General features: G+C 28.3%; 2 protein-coding genes across 2 annotated transcripts in view; one reads left to right on the top strand and one right to left on the bottom strand.

Moving 5' to 3' along the window:
• LOC129953363 (uncharacterized) overlaps window positions 1-11,272 on the bottom strand; it is a 55,527-nt gene extending 44,255 nt beyond the window's left edge. Inside the window, exon 1 of the mRNA XM_056066496.1 lies at window positions 10,817-11,272. The gene's annotated coding sequence lies outside the window, so the exon portion shown is untranslated. The remainder of the gene's footprint in view (window positions 1-10,816) is intronic.
• LOC129953230 (histone PARylation factor 1-like) lies at window positions 6,300-9,445 on the top strand. Its single transcript, XM_056066178.1, has 3 exons — window positions 6,300-6,313; window positions 6,884-7,064; window positions 7,218-9,445. The coding sequence occupies exons 1-3, from the start codon at window positions 6,300-6,302 to the stop codon at window positions 7,497-7,499; spliced, it is 477 nt and encodes a 158-aa protein (XP_055922153.1). The 3' UTR covers window positions 7,500-9,445.
• Window positions 11,273-20,509: the final 9,237 nt, after the last annotated feature.

Below are 20,509 nucleotides of genomic sequence, written 5' to 3'. Positions count from 1 at the left end.
AAATACTCTTACCTTTAGTAACTTGTTAAGTCAATATGACATCTGTACAATTATTCTTATAAGAACAGTGGATGGAATGGTCCAGTCAACAGTTGGAAATTCCAATTAATGGGTACGTTTAACCGTAAATGTTTTGATTATTTTCACGAACTGTCACTTTTTAGACATGTTTGAATGCTCGTTTTTAATAAGAGGGAATAAGTAATTTACTACAAAACGAAAAGAAAGGTTTAAAATGTTGGGTTCCATTAGTAAATTGCTAAATATTTATCGAATTGCTAACTAGTAAATTGTTAATCCCTTACCAAACGCCTCCAGAGGATTTCCCATCATAATCTGTTAAATGATATATTGATGAGAAGTGTGTGTTATAGCGTCCGTTAAGATGGGGTAAGAAAACATAACACAATTATTTTTAAAAACAACACATATTCACTTTCTCACAATTTTTTCTTGATATCAAAAAAAAATATTATAAATAGATTAATAAATATTTTCTACTGCATGTGACACATAATTGCTGTTATTACTTTCATTCCTTTTACTTAATGTTTAAAATTAGGTTGGTTAAAGTAAAGATTTTGTTCGTAATCCCTAGCAAAAGCGTTCAGCTCTTTTTTAAAATGTTTACCTTTATTTCAGTTCTTTAAGACGTATTAATTGTTTAATATTATTATTTTTAATATTTATTTTAATTATTTTTGTTTGTTTTTTTAACCTTCTGATGTTTATTCAAAATTGTTATTAATTTTTTACTTCTCGGGTGGATTGAACTTATATTTTGACTTATTACTTGGTTAGCTCTTAGTATCTTTCAATTTACACTTGCTCAGTTTTGACGTAATTAACATTTAAATTATTTGGAACAACGATTTATTTTGAAATGTTTATCACAATTGTCCCATAAATTGTTTTTAGAGCCATACGTCAAAAGGGAAGTCGAATTTAACTTTTGAACTAACACAATAATAATGATTATTTTAGTAATGAATACTTCATTTTTTAAAAATGCCCCAAATGGAACAGCTCGGTTCCAACATTAATGTTATTAAAGATTTATAAAGAAAGAAATTATGTTTTTCTTTTGCAGTTTTTATAAATCTCAGCACGTTTTAATGGTAATGCTGAGAAACAAGATGAAAAAAAAAAGAAACAATATATTTGTAAGATTAACCAGTTAGCTTATTGATATTCAATGCTGCATCCACGAAAGTTTGCGCGGATATTGTAAACTAATATGTTATATGAACACGAATTCTAAAATAAAAAAACAAATCTAGTATGTATATATAAAGCAGTTGAAAAATACGCATGAACAAGAATTTTACAAGGATTCAATATAATTAGTGCATTAAAATTGGAGGTCATGAAAAAAATATTTTGTGATTTTGGAAAAAAAATAGAAATCAAATTTAGAGGAAGAAACGTATTTCACTGCACCAAATTCATTATCTCCTATTTTAGATTTTTAGATTTTTTTTAAATTTTCTCTAAAGTTTTTTTCTTAATTAATTTTTTTTTTAACAAAAAAAACATATTGGTCCATAGTGGTACCCCCAATAAAACCGTTATTTGGTTTTTAAGTTTTCTCAAGAACTTATTAACCGATTTCAATACTTCTTTCCTGCCCGAACTCTTAAACTGTATCAATAATATTTGATGATCAAAAACGATTTAAGTGTTGATTTTTACAAAAATATTAAACATTTTTTTTTCAAAATTCAATATCTAAAAATAGAAATTAGGATTAGAGATTAGGAAATTGAAATTTAAAACTTATATTAATAAGTTCTAAGTAACTGCTTACTTAACATAAATTTTATTTTAAATTTAAAAATTTTAATTAATTTTAATACCTGTGGCATGATGGTTAGTGCGATGGACTGTCATGCGAGAGGTCTTGGGTTCGATCCCTGACTATGCCACCTAAAGTTTTTTTCATGGGTACTGCCTCTTGCGAGGAATTGACAAATTCTCCAAGAGTAATTCTTGTCATAAGATGTGCTTTCTCAAATTTGCCGTTCGGATTCGGCTTAAAACTGTAGGTCCCTTCTATCCCTGACAACAGTACTCGCACACAGGAATGGTTAAGAGTTGTCAGTCACTAGGCCCTAGTTCTCAAACGGACTGTTGCGTCACCCAATTTATTTATTATTAATTTTTATAAAAACCGCTCTCACAATTTTCGAATAAAAAAAATTGAAAAGTTAGGGCTGTTTTGAGAAATCAAATGGCATTTAAATTTTTGAAAACAAACTTTTTCTGCAATTACGTTTTCAAAACTTAAAATACAGGAAATATTTTTAAGGGACTTTGTGAATGCATGTGCAATTTCGAGCGACCAAGACGTCTATTTTTTTGATCCTAGATGAATTCTGAAATTTGAAAAATTTCGTGATGATTATTGTAAATTTATGAATTAATTACAGTTGAAATTGAAACTCGATTACCTGAGATTCAATTGACCGGGACGCTCTATTAACCTTGATGAAAATATTTAACATAAGAAACAAAAACATTTTCTTTATCGACTATAAGGAGAATTTTTTTTTTAAATGCTAGCTAAAGGATTTAAAATCGGCACCCAAACAGTATATGATAGTCTAAAAAATAAAGACAAGGTGTCAAATTTTTTGCAGACAGCTTTACTATAAAAGGATTGAATAGGCTGAAAAATTCCAAAGTGGACGTAGGAACGTATGAATGGTTTCGGCAAAAACGATTTCGAGGAATTCAAATTTCAAGGCAAATGATAATGGAGAAAGGAACATTTGATCATACAAATCTAAACATAGCCTCTGACTGTGTATACTCTGTAGGATGGCTGGGAAAAATCAAAAACCGCCATGGAATGAAAGTTAATGCTGATTACGAAGCTGCTACGCTTTTTTGTAGAGGAATTACCTGAACTCATTAAAACAGAGAATTCAAGTAAACACTGTGCAAACAACGACGAGCGTTCAGTTGAATGATATAAGGATTTGAAGGAACGACTCACTGTACTGTTTTTTTCTAATGCTTCAGGAAGTCATAAATGCAAGTTGATGGTTATTGGCAAAAGCGCTAGTCCAAGAACTTTAAAATGCTGTAGAGTTTCCAGTTATCTACAAAGCCAACAAGCGCGCTTGGGTAAACCAAAAATTGTTCCTTGATCGGTTTAATAAAAACTTTGTCCCAAAAATTAATGTGCACCGGGAAAAAAATAATCTTGACAAGAACTCCAAAGATTTATTCCTCTTGGATAACGGTCCATCACACCTAGACGTCAATGATTTAAAGCCGCAAATATACTAGCAAGGTACTTTCCACCAAACTGCACTTCTCTGATTCAGCCAATGGACCAAGGCGTGATTCGAAGCCTAAAGTGCCATTATTGCGAAAATGAGAAAGAAGATACTCGTAAGTTTTATCGAAATCAAAAACTTTTAGTTCTTACATCATCGACATATCTAAACTTCCTCAGAACAAAATGCCATTGACGAGATTTCAACAATTATGGAAGTCGCAGAGGATTTTGATGTCAATGCAATAGGAAATTGGGTGGACTTATATGCGAATGCTTCACCATTTGCTGTTTTATCAGAGAACGAAATTATGGAGATGATAAATAACACCCTTGACAACGAGCCGGAAGTCCTTTCTGATGAATACGATGATGTAGAAATTTCATAAATTCCAATAGTTAATTCGCTTCACGTAAGTTTTACCTTTTAAGTTTTTTATAAGAATCGAATTGTCCTGGAATAACACAACAGGAATTGTGTTCACCGTATTAACGTTAACGGCAAATAACAACACAACAATTGTTTTAACTTCTTTAAAAACGATTTTCTTGAAGTTCTTAATGATATTGTGATTTTGTAATGTATGTAAGAAAAATATGTACTGAATGAGTTATTAAGTCTTATGAATTAATTTTGTTTGTTTTGTTTTTTTTTTTTTATAAAAATAAAAAAAAATAAATATCAATTTCTGTTTTATTTTATTTGAGGAAAAAAATCTATTATCCGGGATATTTCAACTATCCGTGATGTACTCGGTCCCGACCATCCTGGTTAATCGAGTTTCGACTGATTCTTGCTTCAGAAAACAGAGATTTTCAAGGATTGGAAACTGATTTGTCTGTCAATACAAAACTATTTCACCTTACTATTTTGTTGTTGCATTGCAAATTTCTAGTTTTTACATCCTTTTATGGGCACCATGTAAAAATTACGAATAAAATAATCTTAACAAACGGTTTTTGGAGAGTAAAACGTACGAAAGTTGTCATTTAGTAAATTAAGTATTTTTGTATTTGTGTTAACGGGCACAAGTGTGTCTTTGTTAGTTAAATGTATTTTCCTTATAGTTTCGAATGATATCGGTGCTGGGTATATCGTGTTTTTGTTTGAAATTTTCTTGTAAGATTTGGATTAGTTATGGAATAAAATTGTTTGTGTAATATCCGATTTTAAAATTAAACGAGTACATCAGGTTTATGAGTTGTCAGTTTTCAAAATACAAAAAACTCAAAATTGACGTAGTCAGTTCAGTCAGAGTCTCTTTCTTACTATTTTTAATGATCTTCTGTTTGAAACTTTTAATCCATAGGCTCATTATATTCTGACCTTGACAGCATTGTTAAATGGGGCATCAGAACTCGGGTAGAACTTAATGGGTTAAAACTCAATGGTGCTTATTGTAAATAGTTAACATTTATTTTGCTCCTTCCTCACAGTCCGTGAGTGGCACTTACAGCAGAGACTGAAAATCTCGAAATTATCGGTTTGTGTTTTTTCAATTTCCGCTTACAGAAGGAAAGGATGTCGCGAAGAATGCTGCAATATGTTTCAGTTTCCTTAGACAAGGACACAAGTTGCTCTCCCTCTATGATCTGACTGTTATTTATAAGACTTATAAACTTTCAAAGCTTAAGTATCACTCCTGTCCCTCAGCTGGTTCTCCTGCAACTTACTTAAGTTTCTTGGACAGTAGAGCATATAAATTGATTTTTGATGTTATCATTGTCTTATCGTTTACGTCACTTAATAATCGTCATTAAGTGTCCTGTCTCACCCTTTATTTCCTATATTTTTAAGGATTATGATCTAGAAAAATAGTCAGTTGCGTTCCTCCCCTCAAGCAATTCAACCGTAATACTGTGACACTTCCAGGAATTCTCATAAGTATGCCCTCGAGTCCAAATACTTGCGAAGCATATTCAAGATGAGGACAAACATCGCAACTGTAAATAGAAAAAGTAACACAGGGATCATTGAACACTTTTGCCCACCGTTTTATAAAACCGAGCATAGAACTTGCCCTATTGACAATAAAATTAATTTCATATGTAAATTCTAAGTTGCAACAAAAATGAAAACTGTGAAGACGCGGCGAAGTTTTTGCTGTGATATACAATGATCAAATACACTACCGATTCGTTTTTTAGTAAAACTTATCGTCTGGCTTTTTAAAGGGTTGAGTGCAAAGGCTATTTTGCCAACACCAAAATATGAAACTATTAATGTCGGATGTAATACATTACGATCATGGGTGAACTTTACGATGACAATACATCGTTAATAGACAGGATGAACAGGAAAGGGCCAAGAGGGCTTCCCTGGGGAACACCAGATTGAGCAACAAATACCTCATGTGATCTGTTTTGAAGGTATGATTTGAACATATGTTTGAGAATGTGGGAGATTTGTAACGGTTCACAAAACCATGTTGCTGTTTGCAAATGAGATTCTCACTTAAAAATGCTACACTTTCACAAAAAACTTGTTCAAACATTTTAAGAATACAAGAAAGCTTTGCAATGGGACTGTAGTTGGTTATATCCGCCTTGTTACCCTTCTTGAAAATTGGTTTTAGAAATGACTACTTCCATATAATGGAAAGTTTCATTGTTATTGTTTGTTATTTCTCTTTACAGTGGAGTAATATAAAATGTGAATAAAATTAAAAACTTTACAATTTACACTTTTTCAACAAAAAAATGTTTATAAAAATAAAATAAACCAATGTAATTTTTTTTACACTCTTATCACAAGAGAATAATAATTAGCTATTTTGATGTCTCTAACTTCCAGTGTTTTTATTGTTTTGTCTATATTTTGTTGTATGCGAAGATTATCAAATGTGTATCTACTGATGTTTGTTCAAAAACACTCTAATAAATATATAAATCCTCGGTAGCCATATGGGTTTGCCTACAAGCTAAAGCGGAAATCAGAATCATAAACTCATTGAAGTATGCTTGTGATTTCTCACTTTCACTTCAATTTTTCTCGTTGAATTCGTCCACATTACAAATGGGTCTTGGAGGGTGCGTAAGGATTTATATCTTCATATAGAGTGTTTTTAGTTTGTTCTCTTTTTCTTTGTCCATTATGTTGTGATAACCCAGTGGATTCTCTTTTCTTACGAATATCCAATTTGTGTTGAATAATATCATCTCTAGTGATCTCTTGCTGTCCCAAGAAAGATCAGATTGGACGTCTCCCCTTTCCAATAAACCTAATTTTCATGTTGTTCTTTTTCCATTTTGGTTTAAGTGTTATGTTTTTGTGAATAGTTGTCTTATAGGTTTTTCACACCAAGTCCAAAACCCGGTTTTCGCGAAATAATCGGTTTTGGCCGAAAACCTACATCGAAAACTCAAGTTTTTCCATACATTTTTGGTAAACCACAAATGTGCGTCAACCACAAGTTTTATAAAAAACCTCTCGAAAACTAGTAGCAATTCAAAGTTGAACTACACGAACAAATCTTTCGAAACATTCAGCGCTCAAATTAATGTAAACAAAACAGCTGATGGCTGCTGTAATATTCTTTATACAATTTCGCTATAAAATAAGAATTATTTCTTTTTGTTTTTATTTACAGAATATGGAAGAGAAAAAAAAACAAAATGGAATCTTTGGGAAGCTGCGGCAAAATATGCCAAGGTCGAGTTTAAAAGCCCCGGTTACTATTTGCGGCACTGGCGGTTCTTTTATGATCCTCCAGATTTTCAAACGCTGTTTGTTAAGCGAGGGAACGGAATTTATTATGGCGTGATGACCCCAAGGACTTGCGTCTTCTAACTCGTCGTCACCAATATGCTCGACGCTTTCGCTTACTACCAGAACAAAGACTTTCCGGTAACTCCGTACAATCACAAGGATTTGGAAAATATGAAAAAGGTGATAAGTTCATTTGGAGAGCAGAAGTGAACAAAACCACAACAGTGGGCTATCGCATCGCAACTTGATGAAAAGCTTGCCAACATCAAGAAGATCCTCAGTGCATTGGATCAACCAGGCGAGTTCTCAAAGGAAGAAGCCAAAGATATAGTCATGGAGAAATTGCAGCCCATCATAACAGCTTCAGTGATCGCTTTGGATGAGTGTGATTTTGGTAAAAATCTGGAACTAGGAATTGACCTTTTCTTCTCCGGCCATAAGAACCTACACGAAATTGTTCAGAATCTCCTCAACCCCGCCTATAAGTTGCTCGAAAGGAAGCAATAGTCATAAGCTCCCCTTACTCCTAAATTGGGGAGATAGACTCCCCCTCCTATTTCTATGTTGCTTGTTATTTTATTGCTTAAAGGATCTCGCTTTTTACTTTTGAGAAGTCGGTGTTTTTTTCTCCCCTTCAGCCCCTAGTGCTCGTGACCTTGTATACAGTGCTGCTTTGAAAAAAATGGTCCTAGTCGATTTAAGCTTTCCGAAATGTTCAAACGTCCATGATACTAGAAGCGTGCCTATCGTCGATCGCAATATGGTCTATCTGATTAAGTTAAATTGATCTGGAGAATTCTTAGTTCTTTTGTAAAAAACAAATACTGATGATATTTCACCCTGCAGCCTTCCCTTCCTAGTTTGGCACTAAATTTCGTAAGAAATTTTTTTGTCGTAGCTAGGGTACTGCTTTATCCAACGAGGAACATGTTCTTGGTGTTATTTATAGTTGATGCAAATGGACATGAAGCGCTCGATGATATATTTGTTCATATGCTGGCTTTTGTTTTTATTCATTTTAAATTATTTAAACCAAATTTAGCGATACAAAATTTTCAAAAAAAAAAACACACTTAAAAGACTATACAAAAAAAAATCCATCCACACATATATTTCATTTGTTTTCTCTCAATGCATAATTTTGTTTGTAAAATTTCAGCAACTATGAACTTGTACTGATACTGGTAGGTACTATAAAATTCACAAATCTGGTAAGTAAAAATACCTTCCGACTTACATGAAAACAAATTCAATTAACAAATATCTTAATACCTACCAATAATACATGTAATCAATCCCAATATACCAACATTTTTCAATTATCAATCCAGACTGAAAAATCTTTGCTTACTGCCAAAGCCATACAAAACTAGGAATTCGCATGTTATAATATATTATAAATCAACACATCGGTCAATTGAACCCTTTTCCTTTTATTCACTGTCTTAAATCTTTCCCTTTATCGAAAATGTTGTAAAAAGAGCTTTAATTTTTGTAGGAAAGATCTACATTTAAAGTTTTTTAATATACAACCTTTTCAATTTCATAATTCTACCATCACCACAGGCTTGAGACATTTGTATATGATTGTTTATGCACACAATTTGGGCAATGCAATTAAGAAAATATAATCATATTTGGATTTCTCTTCAAGCTGTAAAATTGGAAGACTATTGGCGTTTTTCTTTTTAAGATCAGAGCTGAGCACTGAGCAGAGTCTGAGCGAACAGAGTAGAGTTCTGAGCAGAGTATGTTCAGAGCTATCTGATTTAAATATGAAACAACTTGAGCACTAAACTGTCATGATTTGAAAAGCAGTCATAGCGTTGATCCATTTTACGCCTGAAATAAATTTAACTCATAAAAATGCTATATGCAATTCGTTTTTTTTTTTTTTAAATTATCTTACTCTTACTCTGGACCTCTTCCGCCACTTTTATTGTTTGACGATGATTTTTTTTAATTTCCTAGCTTTCAAATTGTTTGTGTTTACCATTTAACTCCGTTTACTCTGTTATTTTATTCTGAACTCGCAGAGCGCGCTCTGAGCATGTCCGAAACTAAAAAAGAAACACGAATTTGAAGCTCTGAACGATCAGGGCTCAAAAAGAAACACAATTGTTTTTTTTTTTATAGTTCGAGCTCCGCTCTGAACTAAAAAGAAACGCCTATTTGTTAGAAAAATTGTGTAAAATCGCACAAATTTAGTTCTTAAACATGTTTCTTGGGCATGTTCAAAAATAATGGAACCCCTAAATTTGAAGTGCAGTGTCATGTTTAATATCACAGAGTTAAAATTTAAAAGTATAAAAACTTGAGACACAAAGCAAATTGTTTTTTTTTTTGTGTTTTTATTAAATTGTTTAGCACGAGTAATAACTTTAGTAGGAGCTGTCTATTTCCCCTCGTTTATGTAAGAGGGGCAATTTTATAAAATTGACTTAAAATCAAAAAAAAAAATAATATTTAAAAACAACGGCAACATTTGAACTTATAAATCATATTTTTTCAAAGGGTCGAACACTTAACTTTATAATTAGTTTAATATAAAGTTATAAAGCAAATAATTTTCAGTATTATTTTTCTCATGTCATGTCATAAATACCAATAAAGAAATAATTGATGTAAATGCTCTGATTAATTTTTAATCAAACACTGAAAACGTTTTCTTTGTATGTCTTCTAATTTCAAAAATAATTGAAAAATAGTAAAACTATATTTCATGTTTAAATCCAAAAGTTTATTCAATTTTAAAAGAAACTTTGCATTTAGCAAAATGTGCACCCACTCCAAACCATATAATGATCCCAAGTAGGGGGCGGTGCAGGATAATTTATAAAACTGCACCTCCCGCCTAAACGAGGTAAGATAGACCCTCTTCCCAAAGTAAAATTTGTTCTACCAACAACTGTTATTATATGTTGGCACCAAGTACTCTTCCCAATTTTCGTCATTACAGTCAAACGAAAAAGTTAATTTTTTTCCATCAAACTGTTTCAAAATCTTTTTTTCGGATTGAAAAATTAAAGAAAACTTAAATCATGCAATGAAGAACTATGCTTAATAAGAAATTTGATTCGAATTGCGTTAAATCAGAAAAAAAATATTCAATTTTATAAAATTAAATTTAAACCCGAACCCTTAGTTTCATGGTTTTTTGAACACATCCTATAATTTTCCGGATTGAGTTCTACAATTTGAAAAATTCATTGTTAATTATTATTATATAATAAAATAAAGATGTACAGGCTGTTTATACAACAAAATAATAAATTAATTTAGTATTAACTCAATGACAACAAAACCATAGCTAAATACGGATGTTTTCAAAGAAAAGAACAAATAGAAAAATCTGAAAACAGCGAAGATCAAGAACTGACACAAATAGAGTTGTCAATATTTTGCATTGTGTTTTTGTTGGATTTCACATATACATGAACCCAATATCAAAATTGAAAATATAAGAATGTTAACAAACGAGTTTTGGAGGGTGAAACGCAAGAAAATGTTCAATCTTTGTTATTAAGTACACTGATTTTTATTGAGTTGTTTAACTGACACAACAACGCTATTAACTATCTTTGATTTTAGGTTTGTTTGTTTGTTTTTGTGTTTTAAATTCAGCTGAAATAATATTTCTGATGTTTTGGCAAATACAGGGCAAACACAAAACGAAATAATAATATTAAGATATGTATGCATGTATGTGGGTTCATACAAAGAAAACAATAACATTTTCAGCTTGTAACTTATTTATTTTGTAATTTTGTTCACAGATATGAAAATAATTAAGTTCATTAATGATGCACATAGGTACTACTTACCAATTCTGTTAATAACTTGCCGGCTTAATTTTAAATTTAAGTATGATGTAGGTATACAAGCAGCATATATTAAAATACACAATTTCACAATCTATTGGGTACGCTAGAAACATTTCAATAATTTCAAGAGAAGGTAGCATTGATTTAGACCGGCAAATTAAAATTATTGTTGTAGTCTACTGCCCACTAATTTTATGATTTAGTTTCTCAATTTGAAATCAAGTCAAAAATGTATTAATTAAGCATATACAAAGTGTTTGAAAATCAGGAATTAAATTGTCTCAAGCATTTTTTTATTTGGGTTTGTAGATCCGAATCTGGGTAAATGATCGAAATCGATCGAAAATGGATTTATTTTTTAGATAAGAACTTTCTTAGAGTTGCTGAACAGAAACACGACCGTTTGCTATACAAACAAGTTTTGCACTGAGAAAAAAGAAAAACCCCAAACAACTTATTTCAAAAGTATACAAGGGACTGCAGCAAGCTTATACACTTGAAGTCTAAAGAATTATTGTTGTCAGAATGTATGTAGCTAGCCAATGTTTATATAGTAAAGACATAGACGGTGAAGATGCTTTTAGTTCTCTGGGTGACTTTGACTTTAACCTAGTACCTAGTTTCGCTCTCTTGTCATTGTTGAGTGCTCTGTATCTGTATCTTAGTTTCTCATACTCACCAACATCTATTAAAGCACTTGCACTAAGCAAGCAAGCCATATAATACATACTTGCTTGAATGGTGTGCTCAAAGTTTGATACAACACAAATTGAAAGTCTGCAATGAAATGAAATCACGAATTTCTAAGCCTTCGCTTCCACATTTTGCGATGCATTTTGCACGACATGTCCCCATTTCTTCGACTTTCTCCGAAAAGGGGTTTCTTTGCAATAAATTTTTCTAGTGCTACTATTACTGCTTCTTCTACTGTTACTGCTATTGCTATTGCAACTATAACTTTTTGCTATTATTTTTTGTAAACTAATCAACCTAAGCCTGACACTTAAAACTACCTTATTCCTTGAAAACTGATGTATTAGGGCCGATCTATAATAGTGGGACTAAACGTAAGCTGAGATAAACCTATTTAAATACTTGCAAAAGAAGGAAAGTGTGTAGAAGATGTTTTTTCGGTGAGATTGCAGAATTTAATTCGCAAAACAATACATTTTCATGCCGAATCCGACTAGTTTTGAAAAAAAAAAACACACTTTTCATGGTCAACTGGGTAACGATCAAATAAAAAAAGAAAATTATTAGAATGAGAGTAGAAGTAAAGTGTATTGAGAGAAAGAAGAATTTTAGCTTAGGAATCAAATCAAATCAAATTAATTATTGAACATTCTGCCTTACATTTTAAAATCGAAATCGATCAAAACATTATTTGCTAAATATTACAGGCATTTCCTCCTATATAGTTGAGTGAAGGCGAAGTATTCTGAAAAACAAATTAAATTTCAATTAGAAGACCATTCAGTTCTATAAAAGCCAAAAGTCTTAAAAAATATAAATTACGTACCTCGATGTTTGTTCGCGGTAGACTTCTAAACTACTTAGCCGATTTTAATCAAATTCGCACCGTGTGAATTTGATCCAATTTAAAAGATATGAAAGCTTACATCTCAATTTATGATCGCAATATTATTTATTATACTATTATTTTCTATTTGTATATTATTTGACAGTCACAAATTTCTGTTATCTTCAAATGATTATAAAAGATTGCGACATCTATTGACTGGATTGAATAAGTATTCAATAGATGGCGTTATGTCAAACTTCCAAACGTTTCATATGTGCTAAAATTTTAAAGCATAACCACCACATGCTTCTGAGGCTAAATAAATACATTTATTTTGTAGGAATACAGAGAATTTAACTTCTTCAATTTTTGGTGCTAGCATAGCCGGCCACTTACACGGAATTATAAATTAAAACCAAAAACGCAATGCATTAAACTGCCATACAATTTCTGCACTGCTCTTTAGGAAAAAAAATTAATTGATTCAGTGTATTTTTCCGGATATATAGAGTAATTACCTAATCATTCCAGTCTCAGTCATCGGGCTATTTTGGCAGCCAAAAATGTTAGAACGAAATTAACTTTCAGATAAGACAGTTGTTATCAGGCGATCTGAAGTCTTTTAAATCAATCGTTACTGTTGTCAATGTCAATGATAGTGATGTCAATTTTCCAATTGAATTTTAAAATTTACTAGATATACCTGGAATGCCACTACTTAATCTTTGATTAAAGATTGGCGCATCTATCGTTCTCCTGACTTATTTGAATCCACCTCAATTATGTAACGGTATTCTTGAAGCAACCAGTTTAACTGAAAAGTTTAAAGGAAAAATGGTCCATACACTTCAAAAAGTTACAGTTTCCAAGTCGTTTAGCTTTTGACACGTCTGTATATTAGTCTCAAGACAGGTTAACCAAAAATATTGTCCGCCGATTAATGCTTACCTAAATTAAAATTCAAAACAATAAATATTATTCTTGGAAGATTTTAAACTACCCGAAGTACCTTCCTCATTTATAAGTTTAACTGTCATATGTTGTTAATTAAAAACTTTGTATTACACTCTTCTTTTACAAACTTAAATAAAAATAATAATACATTTCAAAATAATTCATTTGTATTGATTTTTTCTTTACATTAACTGTACGAAAATGTTGATAGTAATAATTATATTGTAATAAGGGGTAACGGCTCTGCATGTTTTTTTTTACAAATGACAAATATGTAAAAAAAAAACATGATGGTGTCCATGTCTGATGTTCTCCTACCGTTCCTCTTAAATAGTTTACAAATATGTAATATGTTATAAAAAAAAATGTTAGCCACAGCAACGGGTGCCCGGGTCAGCTAGTAATTATGTAAATTATAGTGATACCAAATTGATCAGGTATTTTTACGCTGCTAAAAACTCTGCAGGTCTCTTACCGAATAGATAGAAAACAGCATTTGTGCAGTATGTCTTTAAAACAATCCTTCTTCTTACTATCGTCCAATTGCACTTAATTTCCTTCTTTTCAATGTCATGCAAACGCTGATTAATTTTCAGCTGCAGAAATATTTTGGAGAACGAAATCTTATTAATGACTGGCACTACGGCCTTCGTAGCAATTGGTTCACTGGTTATCTCATGATTTATCTAACGAAATAGGGAATCAAATCTTCATATTGTTTTAGACAGAGTAAGATTTTTGCACTTTATATATCAAAAGCATTTGATAAAGTTTGGCACAAAGCTCTCTTACCGAAAATGAGTCCTTTTAGTCTTGATGAATCTCTTCTTTTTGGATCGCAAACTACATTTCTAACAGTACAACTCAATACAATTAGATGGTTTCAATTTCGAAATTCATTAGTTATAGTTATGAGTTTTAATTTGTTACTATATGAAATTTTGAGTAAACCATCTTCTTACAAAAAGCGTGGTTATTATTGTACGCAAAATCATAGAGAAATTTACACCTAAATTCCCACTTGTGATACAAGAAATTAAGTAAAAAAATCACAACATATAAGAAAAGCAAATGAAACTCAACATGGAATATGAAAGCAAATAGCAACAGAAAGTGTTAAAAAAATAGTGGATTTTATTCAGTAAAATGCATACAATATTTAACGTTTAGTAAAAAAGAGCCCTGTCGAATTTTCTTAAACTTTAACAAGTTTATTAATAACAATATTTTGTGTGAAATACAAAATTTGAGGAAAATATCTTTTTTTGTTCTCATAATACTTAAAAATAAATGTTCAAAACTATACTTTTTTCTTTAATTTTAGGAAAATATTCGAGTCGAAAATGAAACTCTGAGATCTTGAAACCTTAAGCAATATCAAAATATGCAACATGAAAAATCGGAACGATTACAATAACTTCCTATGGAAAAATAAAAAAAAAACTCCTTAATTTGCATAGTTTAATTAAAAAAAAAGAATAAAAACAATTGAAAAATTAAAATTATAATTATAATATAATAATATAAAAAAGGCTGACATAGAAAAACAAAATTAAAATAGAAAATGTAAATCTATAAACAAAAAAGGAAAAATAAGAAACAGCAAGCAAAATACCAGCAGAACCACTAAATTTGTATATTAAATGTAAGAAAACTTTAATAATATTTGTTTATCATATTAAACATAATTGAATAGTTAAAACATTTTAACTATTTATAACACCCGTGATATTTAAGAATTTAATAATTTTACAATGCAACAAAATGGTGACACGCAATTAAGAATCAATTTCTCAAAACATTCTTAAGAAAAGAAATTGATAGCTTGAGATATCAACGTTCCCTCTCAACGACGAACACTTTTGTTACGGAAATTAAAACCGAAACAACTTAAAAACAGATAATGATATAACAAAAAAAATCAATAAACGTCCAATCCATGTGATTAAACAGGAACTAAGTATCATGAAACAGGAACATTTTTATCTGACCTATTATTATAATATAGGCAGCAAAAAATTGAAATTTTTGATAAATAAAACATTTATGGCTCATGGTAAAGAAAGTTTAACAAAAGAGCTTAGAATCTTCATTGAGGTCCTGAACGGTTCTTTGAGTAGAATATTATAAAGCTAGAATTACAATCAAGTAATAAAAGAGTTCAATCCGCACTTTAGTTCAATAGAAATGATTCTATAAATCATTTGAATAATATCTTAAAATAATAATAAAAATAATAATAATAATAATAATAATACTAATAATAATAATAATAATAATAATAATACTAATAATAATAATAATAATAATAATAATAATAATAATAATAATAATAATAATAATAATAATAATAATAATAATAATAATAATAATAATAATAATAATAATAATAATAATAATAATAATAATAATAATAATAATAATAATAATAATAATAATAATAATAATAATAATAATAATAATAATAATAATAATAATAATAATAATAATAATAATAATAATAATAATAATAATAATAATTTTTTTTTTTTTTTACTTTACTTGTGGAGGAATGCGTTACGCACCATAAGGAGGTATCCATACCTCCCCGTGTGCCGGGCTCACCAAGGAAAAAATACAAATTTTTGAAAACCTTATAATGGCATACCGGCTAAACCTCCAAAAGTATCTCGAAGATCCCCCCCTCGGGACCACGGAATTGCACTTCTTCAAGGGGGGGTCCTGTTGTTCGGCCCATTCTGGGCTCACGTCTTGTAGCGGGATCTTTTCTTCTTCTGCTTACTTCGTTCCTAGGTTAGGAAGGGTTAGGTTAGGAAGGTTATGTAAGGATTAGGTTAAATTAGTTGGGTTTCGTTAGTTTAGATTAGTCTTTTATTAGGTGAAGTTAGGTTACGTTAGTTCAAGGTGGTTTGGTTAGATTTAGTTAGGTTAGTAGATTAATAGGTTAGGAAAGGTTAGGAACGCGGAACTGTTCTTCTTCTCTTTTCTTGTTTCTGAGGAGCTGATGCGTGTATGTACTAATCAAGTTCCAGTTATGTTGGCTATTAAGCATCTTCTCGACTATGTTCTCTGGAGTGATGGTGCCAATGTTTCTCTCCAGTTCTTTCTCTTTGTCCTGCCCATCTGCTGCAGATAAAGAAGGTATGTTGTGCATCATCTTCTTGGGAGTCCCCGTACTGGCAGGCTGGGCTACTCGTTTTACCGATCTTGTGGAGAAATGCGTTGAAGTAACCGTGTCCGGTGAGTAACTGGGTGACGTAATAATTAACCTCGCCGTGTTTCCGATCCTTCCACTCTGCCACATTTCTGATCAGCCTCGCTATATTATTATTATTATTATTATTATTATTATAATAATAATAATAATAATAATAATAATAATAATAATAATAATAATAATAATAATAATAATAATAATAATAATAATAATAATAATAATAATAATAATAATAATAATAATAATAATAATAATAATAATAATAATAATAATAATAATAATAATAATAATAATAATAATAATAATAATAATAATAATAATAATAATAATAATAATAATAATAATAATAATAATAATAAAAATAATAATAATAATAATAATAATAATAATAATAATAATAATAATAATAATAATAATAATAATAATAATAATAATAATAATAATAATAATAATAATAATAATAATAATAATAATAATAATAATAATAATAGTAATAATAATAATAATAATAACAATAATAATAATAGTAATAATAATAATAATAATAATAATAATAATAATAATAATAATAATAATAATAATAATAATAATAATAATAATAATAATAATAATAATAATAATAATAATAATAATAATAATAATAATAGTAATAATAATAATAATAATAATAATAATAATAATAATAATAATAATAATAATAATAATAATAATAATAATAATAATAATAATAATAATAATAATAATAATAATAATAATAATAATAATAATAATAATAATAATAATAATAATAATAATAATAATAATAATAACATAATAATAATAATAACCTTTAAACTTAATCAATTTTAAAATCAAATTTAAACATTTTGTAAAATTGTAAAACATAGTCGAACAGTACCTAATATGCTATGAATTCATTTTCGATTCTTGGATCTTAACTTAAGCTTATTTTGTAATCACATTTAGTTGATTTGTTTTTGGATTCGATGGTGCAATGGAATATTCTTTCTATGTTTCATCACTTTATAGTGCTCATATAAAAATTGAATTTTCTTGATCAATTAATTTCCATGAAAATATATTTGTTGTGACCCTAAAAAGTTGGTACTTTCTTTTTGCAACTCTTTTTTTTTTAGAATATATATACGTTTGATGGTTGCTTGAACTTTTAGAATACTTTGGGACCTGCAGATATTTTGGTATAATAGTGTTGCTATATATGCATGATTTTATCTCAAAAGAATCCGATGACGATATATAAAATTTAGAAGTGTGGTGAGCAATTATCCGTCTTGTTAGAGACTATCTTAATTAATCTGTTCGCGATTTTCGCTCACGGTCGATCGAAATTGAGTTACCGAAGTTCAAAATATCTCCACACTTTCCTAAAATTGAAATTTGAAAAAAAAACTTACCAGAAAATTGTTAAAAATTATTGTTCATAATTTCGATTTTTTCATTAAAATCAGATAGTTAAAAAATATTCACAATTGGTCTACAATATTGATAAAAGAATCACTGTGCCATTTAATGAAATTGATTGCAATAAATATCAATTCATAATTGAAAGTTGATTTCTCAATAAGGATGATAGACCGTATTGGTATTAAACGATCTAATATTCCTTTTCTGAATTAAATGGAAGTGTACATCCTAGAGATAAAATTGTTATGACCACAGTTGAAGTTTATTGATCGTTGTTCTTATTATTAAAAATAAAACAAACAACAGACAACACATCCCCCTGGGGATTAACGGATAAAGATACATAGGTATCTAAAATTTTTCTGTTTTCTATGAACATCTCGACCCTGACTTGCCTAATTCTTCATTTTATAAGCCACCTAACGAATTAAATATGTTTTTTATATTTAAAATGGCTGTCTCCTAGAATTTAATCTTTCCGATTTGCAGCTAAAAACAAGGCGCATACAAAATCCTCAAAATATATACAAAATAAAATATACCTAGTGAACGACAACTACCTTGTTTAATGACCTTAATTCAGATTACTTTCGAGTACTGATTTTAAACGTTAACTCGCTTTATTTCGATTACTTGGAAGTCCCAAATATTTTCAGCCGTTCTCGATCACGATATGAGCAACTGAGATTGTGTGTACAATTTAAGGCCTACACCACACCTAAAGCAGAGAGTTTAACAATTTATATGACGTACATCGTTTGTATTAATAGTATCGCCAGAATAATAGTATTCATTGTTGTCTACAAGTCCGAGAATATAAAAGCTTTACTAAGGTTGGATTTGACACATATTCATTTTAATTCAAACATGTTCGTTAAAAAAAGCTTTCATATGCTGAGCCAAATGCAACAATACCAGTTCCCATAAGCTAAAAAAAAAAGAAAGGAGCAGAGAGAGACGTACGAGAGTATCTCGCTTACGGAAAATATATACATACATATGTTTCTACATTCTACACAAACACGACCTTCAAATTTCTCAGTCCTAAAATCTCAAGTTCTGGTTCAGCTATAATTTGCTTCACACAGATCAATGAGTGCATATAAAGGTTGATGACCCATCGAGTTGCGACGCAGAATTTCAATGAAATTTATGTCATGGAATTGTTTTTAAATATTTTGAATTTGCCTGCTCTTGCTACGATGCATTTGTTTCTTTGTTTCTACAGTTGGAATTGGCCTTATAGATAAAAATTCTACAAAAGAAATAAATATGTTTCTTCTTTTTTTCAAGCAAAGCTGATCCAATAGCCACATTTAAATCGAAGATTAATAAAAAAATAGTTGCAAGGCAGTAGGTATGGGACAACAGAAGAACTACTCGTATAATAATACTAAAATAGTTCCTATCACATTTTTAGGAAGGTATACCTGCCAAAAAGTTTTATTTGTCAGTTGGTCATTGCTACATTTCCTGTACGGAGGATACTATATTATACAATATATAACATTATATATAATATAATATATATAATACAATATAATTGATATAATATAATATAATATAATATAATATAATATAATATAATATAATATAATATAATATAATATAATATAATATAATATAATATAATATAATATAATATAATATAATATAATTTAATATAATATAATATAACATAATATAAATATAATATAATATAATATAATATAATATAATATAATATAATATAATATAATATAATATAATATAAATATAATATAATATAATATAATATAATATAATATAATATAATATAATATAATATAATATAATATAATATAATATAATATAATATAATATAATATATATAATATAATATAATATAATATAATATAATATAATATAATATAATATAATATAATATAATATAATATAATATAATATAATATAATATAATATAATATAATATAATATAATATAATATAATATAATATAATATAATATAATATAATATAATATAATATAATATAATATAATATAATATAATATAATATAATATAATATAATATAATATAATATAATATAAATATAATATAATATAATATAATATAATATAATATAATATAATATAATATAATATAATATAATATAATATAATATAATATAATATAATATAATATAATATAATATAATATAATATAATATAATATAATATAATATAATATAATAAATATAATATAATATAATATAATATAATATAATATAATATAATATAATATAATATAATATAATATAATATAATATAATATAATATAATATAATATAATATAATATAATATAATATAATATAATATAATATAATATAATATAATATAATATAATATAATATAATATAATATAATATAATATAATATAATATAATATAATATAATATAATATAATATAATATAATATAATATAATATAATATAATATAATATAATATAATATAATATAATATAATATAATATAATATAATATAATATAATATAATATAATATAATATAATATAATATAATATAATATAATATAATATAATATAATATAATATAATA

The sequence above is a fragment of the Eupeodes corollae genome, chromosome X (genome assembly GCF_945859685.1).
Source record: "Eupeodes corollae chromosome X, idEupCoro1.1, whole genome shotgun sequence".
In the NCBI taxonomy this organism is placed as follows: domain Eukaryota; kingdom Metazoa; phylum Arthropoda; class Insecta; order Diptera; family Syrphidae; genus Eupeodes; species Eupeodes corollae.
Note: the sequence above shows the minus strand (reverse complement) of the source record. Positions and strands in the feature narration are given on the sequence as shown.

Excerpts from the sequence above, each read along its gene's own strand:
- LOC129953230 (XM_056066178.1), top strand. Across the intron at positions 7,065-7,217 it reads TGATGACCCCAAGGACTTGC|TGGGCTATCGCATCGCAACT; the intron begins GTCTTCTAACTC and ends AAACCACAACAG.